Source organism: Sciurus vulgaris (assembly GCF_902686455.1).
Source record: "Sciurus vulgaris genome assembly, chromosome: 14".
NCBI lineage: Eukaryota > Metazoa > Chordata > Mammalia > Rodentia > Sciuridae > Sciurus > Sciurus vulgaris.
The window spans coordinates 16,160,732-16,175,873 of NC_136475.1; the positions used below are offsets into that span (position 1 = coordinate 16,160,732).

At 39.9% G+C, this 15,142-nt stretch overlaps 1 protein-coding gene across 4 annotated transcripts in view; it reads right to left on the reverse strand.

The window, feature by feature from the left end:
- Positions 1–15,142, reverse strand: part of IL18R1 (interleukin 18 receptor 1) — a 46,619-nt gene that overhangs the window by 19,051 nt on the left and 12,426 nt on the right. For 3 of the 4 annotated variants that reach the window (XM_079110269.1, XM_079110268.1, XM_079110267.1), the window contains 3 exons: positions 9,085–9,331; positions 5,353–5,518; positions 2,604–2,760 (listed from right to left, as the gene is read on the reverse strand). The exons of the other annotated variant lie outside the window; for it this stretch is intronic. In XM_079110269.1, coding sequence (XP_078966395.1) covers positions 2,604–2,760; positions 5,353–5,518; positions 9,085–9,331 — 570 coding nt within the window. The remainder of the gene's footprint in view (positions 1–2,603; positions 2,761–5,352; positions 5,519–9,084; positions 9,332–15,142) is intronic. 4 annotated transcript variants of the gene reach the window in all.

Sequence of the window (15,142 nt, forward strand, 5' to 3'; positions counted from 1 at the left end):
ATTCCCAGCCTCCTCAGCTGTGAGCCAAGTAGACATCATTTATCATTTATCATGTGCCCAGTCTGTGGTATTCTGTTACAGCAGAGGAAGTGGAGGAAGACACGAGGCCATAGGGATTTTGTGGGTGCGATTAAGGGACGGATGTTGAGATGGGGAGATGATCCTGGATTATCCAGGTGGACCTTGAATGCAATCACATGTGTCTTCATAAAAAAGAGACAGAAAGGTCTGTCAGGAAAGGACATGTCATCATGGAAGCAAAATTGAGAGAGAGAGAGAGAGAGAGAGAGAGCGCTAAAACTTGATGGTCCTCTGCTCTTGGTTCTGAAGATGAAGTGACATGATCCAAGACCTGCAGGTGGCCTCTGAAAGGTGGAGAATATTCTCCCTTACAGTCCCCAGAAGCGCTCAGTCCTGCTGAAACCCTGATTTTAAGCCCAGTAAACCTACTCAGGAGTCTGACCTCCAGAATTGTAAGATAATAAATATATGTTGCTTGAGGCCCTTTGTTAAACAGTAGTAGCACCTAGGCATACAGCCATATATGTGGATCGTTGAAGAGGAAAGATGTTGCTAATGCAATGCGCTACAGAAAACTGAACCCACAGATTTGGCTGAATGAGTAACCCACCCAAAGTTTTAGTTTTCCAAGATGGTGGGGGTTAGGGCAGAAGTCTAGCATGAACATGCCATCTATCTTCCAAGCAATGGAAGGAACTTTGATGTTAAGATGGGACCTATCTGTGAAGTTATCGAAATCAAGTACAAGAACATGTGTTTAGACTCCATGGGAAAATAAAAAGACTTTCCTATAATCTGATATTAAAATCTACACTAAGCTTCTGATAATTTCCTTGGAAAATCCCAAGAAGGGACCAAGATGACCATTATTGGCAGCGCTATATTCTTCGTGGGACGAGGTTTAGTTAAATCACTCTAAGGTCCCCGACACTCTAAAAGGTCGTGGTTTAATTTTTCCATCATACATAGCCTGGAGGACATGGTGAACCAGACTATGTGTTATATCCAACTCCCAGTAGCACCCACGCGACCCTTGCAGCTGAGTCCACCGGCCCTTTCCCAGCACATCCTGCCCCTTTGTGATGCTCTCCTGCAAAGACCCAGCTCAAATGGAGCCCCCTGCCTCTGTGCTTCCTCCAGCTCCCACCACATCCTGCAGCCTCACAGATGCCCCACAGATGATGTCACCGCTAGGTAGCTTATTGGGTCTCTAGATTAGAATCTTATTCCCTGACGATAGTGCTTACTCACTTGATTCTCTATTTCCTTGCTTCCCTGGCCTTTCAGTACAAAGCGCAGTTATTTTGAAACTAGAGGTCCTCAAGGAAAGAAATATTTGTGTCCACAATAAATATTTGCCGAATAACCCAATCAACAAATGGGCTAAGGGTATGAACAGACGCTTCACAGAAGAAGATCTACAAGCAATCAACAAACATATGAAAAAATGTTCACCATCTTTAGTAATAAGAGAAATGCAAATCAAAACTACACTAAGATTCCATCTCACCCCAATTAGAATGGCGATTATCAAGAATACAAGCAACAATAGGTGTTGATGAGGATGTGGGGAAAAAGGTACACTCATACATTGCTGGTGGGGCTGCAAATTAGTGCAGCCACTCTGGAAAACAGGGTGGAGATTCCTTAGAAAACTTGGAATGGACCCACCATTTGACCCAGCTATCCCACTCCTTGGCCTATACCCAAAGGACTTAAAATCAGCATACTACAGAGATACAGCCACATCAATGTTCATAGCTGCTCAATTCACAGTAGCCAGACTGTGGAACCAACCTAGATGCCCTTCAATTGATGAATGGATAAAGAAACTGTGATATATATATATATATATGTATATATATATATATATATATACATATATATATATATATATACACAATGGAATATTACTCAGCTATAAAGAATAATAAAATTATGGCATTTGCAGGCAAATGGATGAAATTGGAGAATATCATGCTAAGTGAGATAAGCCAATCTCAAAAATCCAAAAGGTGAATGATCTCACTGATAAGCGGATGATGACACATAATGGGGGATGGGAGGGGGGCAAGAATGGAGGAAAGAAGGACTGTATAGAGGGAAAAGAGGGGTGGGAGGGGTGGGGTGAAGGAAAAAATAACAGAATGAATCAAACATCATTACCCTATGTAAATGTATGACTACACAAATGGTATGCTGTTACTCCATGTACAAACAGAAACAACATGTATCCCATTTGTTTACAATAAAAAATTAAAAATATATATATTTGCCGAGTGAAAACAGAAGTTGAATGACAAAAAAATTCTTCAATTTACTTGAGTTACAAATAAAAGACAGCTGACTCACGTGAGGTTCACCCATGTATCCTTTCATTTGCTGCCCCATTTAAAAAAAAAAAAAAATTTCAGCCAGGTGTCTGGAAATCAAAAGTGAAGATTTTGAAACTTATTTATTTGAACTAGTGATATGGACACAAGTTCAGCAAAATGAGCTCTCGGTTCCTAGGTGACTTTAAAAGAAAGATTCCATTTTTCTAATATAAATTTGTTTCTTCCCAATTCTAAGATTTCTCTTACCTTCAACTATTGTTATGTTGTAGGTTTTGGTGATGTTATAAAATTTTCCATTACGTTGAAGAGAAAACACACAGGAGTAAAATCCCTGGTCTTTAAATTCAGCCTTCTTCTGTATTAATAGGCTATTAGAATTGTTTTCAGTTATGTTTTCACAGTTCTGTTTTTATAAAAGCAAGTTAAAATAATTTCAGTAAGCAAAGGCAATATTTATATTACAATCATTCATGTTTTTTAAAACTTAAGATATTTAGAGAAAAAGGGAAACTGAACAGAAATCAGCAATTCTTGAGAAAATGTCCCAGTGGCTTTACCTTGCTCCCACTGGAACAACCAAGTGTGAGCTCATGGCCGTTATCACTGTCTTAATTAATTTGTGCTGGGAAATGCAACACGGGGCCCTGTGACCACTGTCAGCATTTTATTTTAACCTATCTTTTACACACACACACACATGCACATACACAACACAACGATGATAGCAAAAACACACCCAAATAATTCCCATTCAAGTCATAACTTTCTGCACGAGTCTAACCTACGCTTATTATTATTCATAACCTACGCTTTCATCCCATCTCTGTGTACTAGCTAGTACTTGGAACCACACAGCCTGAGAGTGAGTTCTGAGGACCAGCACAGAATTACTAAGAGAACTGAGCATCTAGCAGCTACCAAACCCCCTCGATTTCCAGAACCAGAAATACATCAATAATCTTCAAATCCGCTGGATATTCTAGCCCCCCTCATAATTTCCATATATGTCACAGTATTTAATAATAATAAAGCCACTTTTTTTAATCCAGCCATCAGCCACCCATACATACAGCCTAAAGTGGTCCAGGGAGCAGAAGGGGAAGAAGGGAGCTGAATCGCAGACTCTGACCAGGTGACACTGTTCCTGACACTGTTCCCAATACAGAGGACCTAGTGCCCACAGACTGGTCCCTCAAAGCTGGTCAAAGCTGGTAGCCACTGGGGCTGGACCCAGATAATCCGCCACATGGGCTTGTGCAGCACCCGCAGGGACAGCTCACAGCAGTAATGTGTTTCTGTAGAAGTCAAATTTTTATAAACTCACGCTGATTTTTTCCAAGATTCACAAAATGCCAGAGAGGGCACTGAGTCCTTGACAAATTAAACATCCTTGTGCTCTTCCCCTCAAGCAGGCTACAGTCAGTCCACAGGATGAGAACACTTGGCCTCTGTGTCAACTGTGTTGCAAAAACCATCCTCAGGACACCCGTTTTCTAAATGTAGATATCTGCATGTTGGGACTTGAAAACCCACAGGCTGAATTTACTGACTCACATGTGCTGTAAAACATGTGGCCATTTGACCAGAAACAGAGACAAGGCAACGGGGGACTGACTCAGTGTTTAGAAAACATTTCAGATAAGACTTCTCCTTGAAAAATCCAAGTAAACAGGGCAAATCCTTTGTTGCTTCAAGTTTCCCAGCTCTTTCCTGTTCAGACCACCTACGCTGGAAGCTCTTTCGAATTTCCGTGAAGGGGTCGGATTATACGTATTCGCTCCACAGAAATTATGTAGTTTGAGTTGTGCGTGTGCATGAATGTACGTTCTTCATACACAACACATGATGCACACATACGCTCATACACACATAAGTCTATATCATCTCCATCACATTGTTTAAAGGACCTCTTATAACCCACAAAGAAAAATGTATAGCAAACTGAAAAAGAGAAAATGCACACACTATTCATAAAAGTAACAATGTAATAAATATATTAAAATATTTAATTCATTATTAAGAAAAGAACAGAAAAAAATACTAAGAGTTTCAGAAATTTTCCATGTCAGATTTTTTAGATTCCAAAAGCATTATTTCCAAGTTTGGGGGAGATGTAAGGAAGAGGGATTCTTGTACCAGGGTTTATAGTAGCATAGCCCCCAGAGACTAGCATGATAGATAAAGTATATCAAAAGTCATAAGTATGCTATTAACATTTGACCAGTGATGTACTTTAGGGATTTGACTATAGGACAAATCACACCAATTGATTGTAGAACAAATCACGTCAATACCCAAAGACCCAAGGAAACCATATTCATTTTAGTCTTTAAATAACAGATAAAATTTGGAAATGCACAAATGTCACCACAAGGGGATCTGTTAGATGAATCCAAGTCCATATCAAATGGAATTCCCTGTTTGGAAGAATGTTTATAAAGAGATGGGGGAATAATCACATACAATTTTTAGAGTAAAAGAAAGACACTAATAATAGAATCAACCACTTATTAAGAGTAGATATCTACATAGAAAAAATAAATAAAATCAAAGTGGTTGGTGGGATTACGTTTTGCTTTCACTTTATATTTTTTATTGTCCGACTTTATAAAATCAGCTTGTATTTTTGGAAAAAAATCATATGCACTCAAGTTTTGAATTTTAAGTCTATGTGACAGATGAAAATGAAAAACCTTAAACTAGCATGACCAAAAATTAATTAATTGGAGGAGAAGGAAAATGAAGGAAGGGCAGGAGAGGGGCAGCTGTCAAAATTGACTGAACAACTCACACAATACAGAGAAGCTACCATTGTGTATATTGGATCTTCCATTAACCTCAAAGGGACTCTCCACTCAGACGGGCCACATGAGCTGTGTGGGGTCAGAAGGCTTGTCTGATTGATAGGACACCAAAATGGTCTGCAGCCACCAGATCTTCATTTGGGAATTTTATCTTTGCTATCGTGCTGTAAGTTGAAAAATCCAAGTGTTACCTTATACAATGATGTTTTTTTGATCAGTTTCTGATAGTAACCATTTTCACATGATATCCGAAAAGCTTTCTTAACTTCCACGTGCTTACTAGTTACTTGTTTTTCATTAAAACAGCTATGTTTGCTTCTTCTGGTGACGGTTAATGTCCACTCCTGAGTATCATTTCTATGAAATAAAAGTGTAAAGGCACTTTACAATTATGACAGAGACCTATAGCTATCAACTGTCTTTCCCGGTGTCATTGATCCTATAAATTTTTCCTAATTTTTGTATAAAGAGGTTGACTCATTGATGTGTAAAACCTGCTTTGCCTCCTCTTAATTGAGAGGAGCAAGAAATTTAGCAATGGTCCTGGGTTGAAAGAAAAACCTGAGCAGTACACACACACACACACACACACACACACACACACACACACTCACACACACACACACAGCTGGCTATATCTTACGGATGTCAGAATAGCAAATACTTAAAACTTCAATGATCTTTGTTGATTGGCAAAGTACAGAGAACACTCGACCAGGATAGGAGGGTGGCCTTAGTTTCATGAGATCTCTAAACTCCTGACAGTTTACTGAACATACATATATGCATTAGGTTTATGTATCTCAGACAGTGTGTTCCAATCCCTGTCTTTCACTGTTAAAGTTATGGAAAGTAACTATATGCCCTCAGCACAACTATATGAGCACTTTACTGAACAAAAGTGAATTCGAATAGATTTTGTTCCTTCTGTTCAGAAATTAATAATTTTAAAGAGAAAACTTTTGCAGCCTGACGTTCACCTACATTGCACCTGTAATGTGCAGATTTGTATGTGATGTGATATATCTCTTTATTGTGTATGGATCCATCTCCCAAATACAGCAGTCGTGCATTGTTGAGCTGTGCTGTGTGCCTGACAATTGGGTAGCCAATTTAGGTTCTCCCAGCTCCCCTGTAAGTCTAGAATAGGCTGGAGGAGTACAAGGCTACCACTAGGTTCCAGCTCTCGTGCTAGGTATTTTCCTGATGCTCAGATGAAAAAGCTCTATCTCAGAGAAGTTAAACAACTTTCCCAAGGTCACACACCTAATACCAGGTGAGACCAGCACGTAAATGCACATCTGTTTGGCCCCAAGGGGCAGGAGTGCTTTGCACAGTCCATGTAAATCTGGCTCCTCACCTTGGGCATGCCCTTATATAAGATGGTCCAGGGCTGGAGAGGATGGCTGGCTGTCACCACACTTACATGCAGTGGGTCAGTGGCCATGGAACATAATTGAGATGCCTGGTCCTTGAAAAGGATTCAGACTTCCATTGGCACCATCCTCTTCTCAAGAGTTTACAAAGTTTCCCCAACTCCAGCCTCGCTAAGCTGGAAAGAGAGATTATTTCCAGGTCTCTCTGACCTGCTGCTTACACGGAATAGATGCCTGCAAATTCTCATCTTGGCAGATGATGCTCCTTTCCTCCGCAGTCCTCACATCCTAACACTCAGCAAACAGACTGAATGCCTGTCACATTGGGACATTACACTGCATATGTGGAAACAAGCCACACACCACCCTTGCTACAGAAGAACTCGCAGGCTGATGTATGGCTGAGGCCAACTGATTCAAAGCTGGGGACACTGACGCCCTGCTACCCGGGACCATTAATTACACTCTGTGAATGAGCGCCCCCTCTGGTCATGCACAGAAAGGGCTTAAAAACCTCTCTAGTCCTCTCCTCTGAGGCCCCTTGCCACGCCCAATTTGCTGCTCATCAACCGGAATCTACTTACTAGTTTTTAAAATGTGCTTCTCGCTCTAACTTCATTTCTTTGACTCTATGAGAGAAAACTCTCTCTTCTGGAAACCATTCCTTCTTAGTTGGTTTCGTCCTTAATATGATATGACAACGCGATTTTCACTGCAGGATGTAAATATGGGTCCCCAGAAGCATTTGATTATTAGCAATGGACTGCAGTCCATTAAGAATTAAGGGATTACAATTCTCATGGGAGAATTCCAGGTCTAGGGTCTGGACAGCGAGAGCAGCTCTCACACCAAGCTACAAAGTCTAGTGCGCACCTGAGTCGACATACACGTGCACAAACACACAAACGCAGAAACACACACCTACATGTCTATCGCAAAAACAGGATGCTGCTTCCTTATTGCCCTATATTTGAGCACCTCTGCGTTTTCCATGATCCCAAGTGGCCCAATCAAGTCGCTTCCCTGCAGAACCCTGACGCTACCCCAGCTGTTGTGGAAGCTGCTTCTCCCTGAGTGGGTACTCTCACATTTTACTCAACAGTCTCCAAAAACCTTCAGGGTTTGTCACGTAGGCCACTCTGAGCCACCCTGTTTTCTTGCCCTCTCTTGTCCACCCGCTGTGTCTCCATGCCTCTCTCACATCTTCCCCCTACCTGATGACTCTGGATGGGGCTTCGGGACATGAGTTGTGTTCTCTGTCCTTCATGTCACAAAGAGAGTGAACGCCCTCCATCTCTCATCTCCAAGCTGGTCACAGACAACGGGCCTGTCCCCTTGGTGTGCTGGTTCTACCCTGTCCTTGTTCCTTTACTCAATCAGGGTTAGGAAGGGGTTTGTTGTTCTCTTCCTCTCCTTCATTTACAAGTACTGTCTTTGATCTTCCTTAACCTGCTCTGAAAAATCCAGTCGTGACTCATTTCTACAATTATCTCTCTTTAAAAGGCCACATAAAATGTAATGACTTTTGAAAGAGTCTTGTAATTTCTTTCTGACTCTTGGGAGTTTCTATGTATAAAAAAAAAACAACAACAACAAAAAAAAAAAATGACCTCATTTTGTGCAAAACCACAGGAGTGATATCGAGGTTTCACTGCGATATCTCACCCTGCTCTCAAAGACAGGGGTGATAATGATCAGAACTCACTCTAAAGCAAAGGGTGAGATTTCTGAAAGAAATCTGATACATCCGACAGCACAGTGACACCACTCAGCTAGCCCTGAGTTCGTTTTTCAAATCTCTATAAAAATGCATGCATACGTGTGTGTATATGTGTACATACGTGTGTACATGGGTTTGTATGTTCCTATCAATAGAACCAAGTCCAGTCACAGTGGATGATGTGTTCAGTTGGTTGCTCTCATTTCATAGTAGTTGCGTTTCTCCATTATTATTATCCTGGCCTAATCTAGGGCTGTAGCATGAGTAGACTACAGAGCCCTGTCCCTGTTCCCCTTCATCACTAGCTCAGGACTGTTGGGTGTTGGTTGGCTGTGGAACACATACCTTCTCCTCTAGCACTGCCACCTAGATCCCAGTGACCCCTGAAAACTAAAGTATTGTGTGTCTTCATCAATGCTAACCCCTCTGCCACCTGAGGATGCCACCCGGGAGACTGATCCTGTTCCCCCTTCTCTGCACATCAATGCCATTATGAAGTCCAAGCCATTGATTTCACTTAACCAGGACATCTGGACCACAGGAGCATCTGACTCTAAAACTGACCTTTCGTCAGTCCTCATTTACTAGCAAGGATCCACTCAGAGGAAATCTTACTGAAGTCATCTCATTTCATTATGATTACTAAGAAGAAAAATATAGGGAGATTATCCTTTCTATAATGAAGTATTTATTTCATATTGTCAGGAGAGTAGGAAAGGAAAAAAAAATGCATGGGTTATCTGACCTTTTAGATTTCTTTATAACTGAGTTGCTGAACACAGACCAAGAGGACTGTGAAATACAATGAAGCAAAAAGATAAACTTACCCCATTTGGAAAAAGTAAGAGCCCTGGTCTTCTAACTCAAGTGGCCAGAATTCCAAAATGTAGTCATGCAAAGCAATTCTGGGAGAACTGCTTGGGCTGAGCTCCGCGTTTCCATGTGATCCGGTGCTTTTGTACCATCTTATGAAGGTTTTCTCATTTTCATGTGCAAGTGAAGAGGAGCAATGTTTCAGATAGAAAGGTTCCCCTTCTACCGCGTTAATATTGGAACGTGAGATACACGTTTCTTCTAAAGATCAGTAAAAGAAAAGAGGGGAAAACAAAATGAAGAAGGTAACTTTTTCTCTTGATGCATTAGATGAAGGAGCAAGGTTAATAAGAAAGCTCTGAGAATTCTCTGTCACCTTCCCATGAGTTCTTTATTTTAGCATCTTTTTGAACACTAGGAGGGGATTTTCAGAACACAATGAAGACAAAACTTCCAATGGTTCCTTCTAAACAGGAAGGTGTAAGAACCTAACCTACTGCAACCAGAAGACAGACATGAGAAGTGCCCTCTTTTAAAAGTAAATTCTGCATAAGACAACTTCTCAATTACAAAAATCACAGGTCACGATGTTGCCACACCTACCCCAAAACATCCCTAACCAGGAAGTCTCCATGGAAAAGAAAATGAGTTACCTGGAGACCATGGAGATCTTCATCTGCATCCTCAAAAATCTCACCCAGCTTGTATCCAGTCAGTTGACCTGGCCATTTCCTGGGCAGGTGTGAGGATGATTTAAGGTACTTCTGCAGGTTAAGGTGTGCCTAAGTTTGTTATTTCTGTAGGTTACCGTGTGGATAATCAAGCATTGATTCATATAGATAGTATCATTCCAAATTCAAGTATCTGTCACTTCCACTGATTAAACTCTTTCTCCTTCTCCCTCTTTCCTCCTCAATTTACCCGGATTCTCTGGCCTTGAAAAGTGATCTGATTTGTTTATTCACAGAGGGGAGGTCTTCCTTCCATTCTGGTTGCACTTCTGAGAGTTCAAACCTGGCATTAGTGACCCTTTCTCATATCCTGATCTCTGGTGGCTCCAGGATGCCCTTCATTCTCATTAGGAAAATGAGAACCTTTTAACTGAATGGAACTTTTCCCCGAGAACATGGACAAAATACAACTATAGTTACAGCTTATTTCTGATAGCAACAGTCTGGTTTCAACGCAGCATTGTTAACCACAGCATAAAGAGGAAGTGGCCCAAACGGTAGAAGCATTCTTTGAAACTGTGGATATCAAATCTATCTCAAAGTTCAAGAGTTAATGAGCATCAACTAATTTAGTGGTTGCCACATAATCTCTGTTTTACATTTCAGCACTTCAACACAGAGACGTGATACATGTACACACGACACTCAAAATATGGCAAGTCATTGACGGTTCATTTGTTTTCCTGTATTGGAGATTTACATGTGTAATAAAATGTAGAAATCATATAAGATTTGCTCTTCCAAATCCAAATTCTTCTGCACACCACTGTGTCCAGGTTGCTGCATGCAGCAGGGATGTGTTCTTTTTTATTGTTATATAATATCCAGTTGTGTTACTATTTGACTATTAGTTCTGTAAATTGACAAATACTGAGAAAATGGGTTATTGGATAAGTGTCTACAGGACTTCTGGGCTATTCCCCATTTTCCAAGGTTTTATTCATATTTAAAAATGCTTGTAGAAGCTTAGTTAGAATAAGTGATATCCCATGAATGTATGATATGTCAAAATATACTCCACTGTCATGTATATTTACAAAGAAAAAATTTTTAAAAATGCCTTTTGCTGGTAAATGGATGGAGTTGGAGAATATCATGCTAAGTGAAATAAGCCAAGCCCAAAAAAAACCAAAGGCCGAATATTTTCTCTGATAAGTGGATGATCCATAACGAGAGGGGGTGGCAGCAGGGGTGGGGCAAGAGAAGAATGGAGGAACTTTGGATGGTGTAGAGGAAATTGGGGTGGGACGGGGTGGGGGCAGGAAAAAGTAGAACGAGATAGTATTATTCTACATACATGTATGATTACATGAAGGGTGTGAATCTGTATTGTGTACAACCAGAGAAATGAAAAGTTGTACTCCATTTGTGTACAATGAATCAAAATGCTTTCTGTAAAAATAAAAACTAAAAAAAAATTTTAAAAAGATATAAATAGATATTCTCAGGGAAAAAAAGGCTTGTAGAAATATGCCTGTGTTTTGATGAACATATGCACTCATTCCTCTCTGGAGATAGGTATCACGTGATGAAATATAATGCTCGTTTGGAATAGTCTTTCTTTGTAGAAATGAGTGGAATTCAAGGTAAGTAGGGTTTAAGGTCCAAGAACAGTATTCCTGTTCTTCCATGAGCAGGGTCTATGAATTCAGCAGTGCCAAGAACCTGTAGCCTTTGGAACAGTCTTGAGTTTGGACAAGCACAGGTGTTGTCACCGAACTTCAACTAAAGCTAATGACTTCTACAAGTAGAATAGTACTGTGTCTGCCCACAGCGACCCTCTCATGGAAGGTCCTCTCCAACTACCTGAAAAGACAGGAAACTGGCATGCTGGCAACATTACACAACAGCCTGAAACATCCTGTTATGGTTTGGATAAGAGGTGCCCCCCAAAAGCACATGTTGGGCAAGGCAGGAATGTTCAGAGATGAAATAATTAGAGTATGAGAGATATAATCTGATCCGTGGATTAACCCTTTTTATGGATTAATAATGGGAATGGACTAATTGGAAGGTTACTGTAGGCAGGATGGTGTGGTTGGAGGGAGCAGGTCATTGAGGACAAGGCTTTGGGGAATATATTTTGTCCTGGCTTCTTTCCTCAGCCATGAGCTGAGCAGCTTTCCTTTACCATGCCCTTCTGCCATGATGTTCTGCCTCATCTCAGGCCCAGAGTGATGAAGTATGGAATGATCATGGACAGAACCTCTGAAACTATGAGCCCAGAAATAAACTTTCCCTCCGCTAAGTTGTTCTTGTCAGGTATTTTGATCACAGTAATGCAAAACTGACCAACACATGTTTTCATGGTAACTAGGAGACAGTTTATCAGTGTGTGTCAATAGAACATGGGTTCCACGCACACATCTTCCTGCACGTTGCTTTTCCACTCAGTACTTTCTTTCTCTCTCTTTTTTTTAATTGTAAACAAATGGGATACATGTTGTTTCTCTGTTTGTACATGGCATAAAGGCATACCATTTGTGTAATCATAAATTTATATAGGGTAATGTTGTTTGATTTATTCTGTTATTTTTTCCCTTCCCCCAACCCTCCCACCCCTCTTTTCCCTCTATACAGTCCTTCCTTCCTCCATTCTTGCCCCCCTCCCTAACACTAACTCTAACTCTAACACTAACTCCTCCCACCCCCCATTATTTGTCATCATCCACTTATCAGCAATATCATTCGTCCTTTGGTTTTTGTGAGATTGTCTTATCTCACATAGCATGATATTCTCCAATTTCATCCATTTGCCTGCAAATGCCATAATTTTATCATTCTTTATGGCTGAGTAATATTCCATTGTATATATATACCACAGTTTCTTTATCCATTCATCAATTGAAGGACATCTAGGTTGGTTCCACAGTCTGGCTACTGTGAAATGAGCAGCTATGAACATTGATGTGGCTGTATCTCTGTAGCATGCTGATTTTAAGTCCTTTGGGTATAGGCCAAGGAGTGGGATAGCTGAGTCAAATGGTGGGTCCATTCCAAGTTTTCTAAGGAATCTCCACCCTGTTTTCCAGAGTGGCTGCACTAATTTGCAGCCCCACCAGCAATGTATGAGTGTACCTTTCTCCCCACATCCTCGCCAACACCTATTGTTGCTTGTATTCTTGATAATTGTCATTCTAATTGGGTGAGATGGAATCTTAGGGTAGTTTTAATTTGCATTTCTCTTATTACTAGAGATGTTGAACATTTTTCCATATGATTGTTGATTGCTTGTAGATCTTCTTCTGTGAAGTGTCTATTCATTTCCTTAGCCCATTTGTCGATTGGATTATTTGCATTCTTGGTGTAGAGTTTTTTGAGTTCTTTATAGATTCTGGAGATTAGTGCTCTTTCTGATGTATGATTGGCAAAGATTTTCTCCCACTCTGTAGGCTCTTTCTTTGCATTGCTGATAGTTTCCTTTGCTGAGAGAAATCTTTTTAGTTTGAATCTATCCCAGTTGTTGATTCTTGCTTTTATTTCTTGTGCTATGGGAGTCCTGTTGAGGAAGTCTGGGCCTAAGTCGACATGTTGAAGATCTGGACCTACTTTTTCTTCTATAATCTGCAGGGTCTCTGGTCTGATTCCAAGGTCCTTAATCCATTTTGAGTTGAGTTTTGTGCATGGTGAGAAATATGGGTTTAGTTTCATTCTGTTGCATATGGATTTCCAATTCTCCCAGCACCATTTGTTGAAGAGGCTATCATTTCTCCATTGCATATTTTTGGCCCCTTTGTCTAGTATGAGAAAATTGTATTTATTTGGGTTTGTGTCCGTGTCCTCTATTCTGTACCATTGATCTACCTTTCTATTTTGGTACCAATACCATGCCGTTTTTGTTACTATTGCTTTGTAGTAGAGTTGAAGATCTGGTATTGCAATACCCCCTGTTTCACTCTGCCTGCTAAGGATTGCTTTAGCTATTCTGGGTTTCTTATTCTTCCAGATGAATTTCATAATTGCTTGCTATATTTCTGTAAGGTACGTCATTGGGATTTTAATTGGAATTGCATTGAATCTGTATAGCACTTTTGGTAGTATGGCCATTTTGACAATATTAATTCTTCCTATCCAAGAACATGGGAGATCTTTCCATCTTCTAAGGTGTTCTTTAATTTCTTTCTTTAGTGTTCTGTAGTTCTCATTGTAGAGGTCTTTCACCTCTTTTGTGAGATTGATTCCCAAGTATTTTATTTTTTTTGAGGCTATTGTGAATGGGGTAGTTTTCCTAATTATTCTTTCCAAAGATTCATCACTTATGTATAAAAATGCATTAGATTTATGTGCATTGATCTTATATCCCACTACTGAATTCACTTATGAGTTCTAAAAGTTTTCTGGTGGAATTTCCTGGTTCCTCTAAGTATATAATCATATCATCAGCAAATAGGGATACTTTGAGTTCTTTTCCTATTCGTATCCCTTTAATTTCTTTGGTCTGTCTAATTGCTCTGGCTAGAGTTTCAAGGACGATATTGAATAGAAGTGGTGAAAGAGGGCATCCCTGTCTTGTTCCAGTTTTTAGGGGGAATGCTTTCAGTTTTTCACCATTTAGAATGATATTAGCCATGGGCTTAGCATAGATGGCCTTTACAATATTAAGGAATGATCCCACTATCCCTATTTTTTCTGGTGTTTTCAGCATGAAGGGTTGCTGTATTTTATCAAATGCTTTTCTGAATCTATTGAAATAATCATGTGATTCTTGACTTTAAGTCTATTGATATGGTGAATTACATTTATTGATTTCCTGATGTTGAAACAACCCTGCATCCCTGGGATGAAACACACTTGATCATGGTGCACTATCTTTTTAATATGTTTTTGTATGCAATTTGCTAAAATTTTGTTGAGAATTTTTGCGTCGATGTTCGTTAAGGATATTGGTCTGAAATTTCCTTTCCTCAATGTGTCTCTGTCTGGTTTAGGTATCAGGGTAATATTGGCTTCATAGAATGAGTTTGGGAGGGTTCCCTCCTCTTCTATTTTATGGAATACTTTGAGAAGTATTGGAATGAGCTCTTCTTTAAAGTTTTGTAGAACTCGGCTGAGAATCCATCTGGTCCCGGACTTTTCTTTGTTGGTATGCTTTTGATGACTTCTTCTACTTCATTACTTGAAATTGGTCTATTTAAATTGTGTATGTCCTCCTGGTTCAGTTTAGGCAATTCATATGTCTCTAGAAACCTGTTGATGTCTTCGAAATTTTCTATTTTGTTGGAGTATAGATTTTCAAAATAGCTTCTAATTATGTTTTGTATTTCAATCGTGTCTGTTGTGATATTTCCTTGTTCATTCCGAATTTTAGTAATTTGAGTTTTCTCTCGTCTTCTTCTTGTTA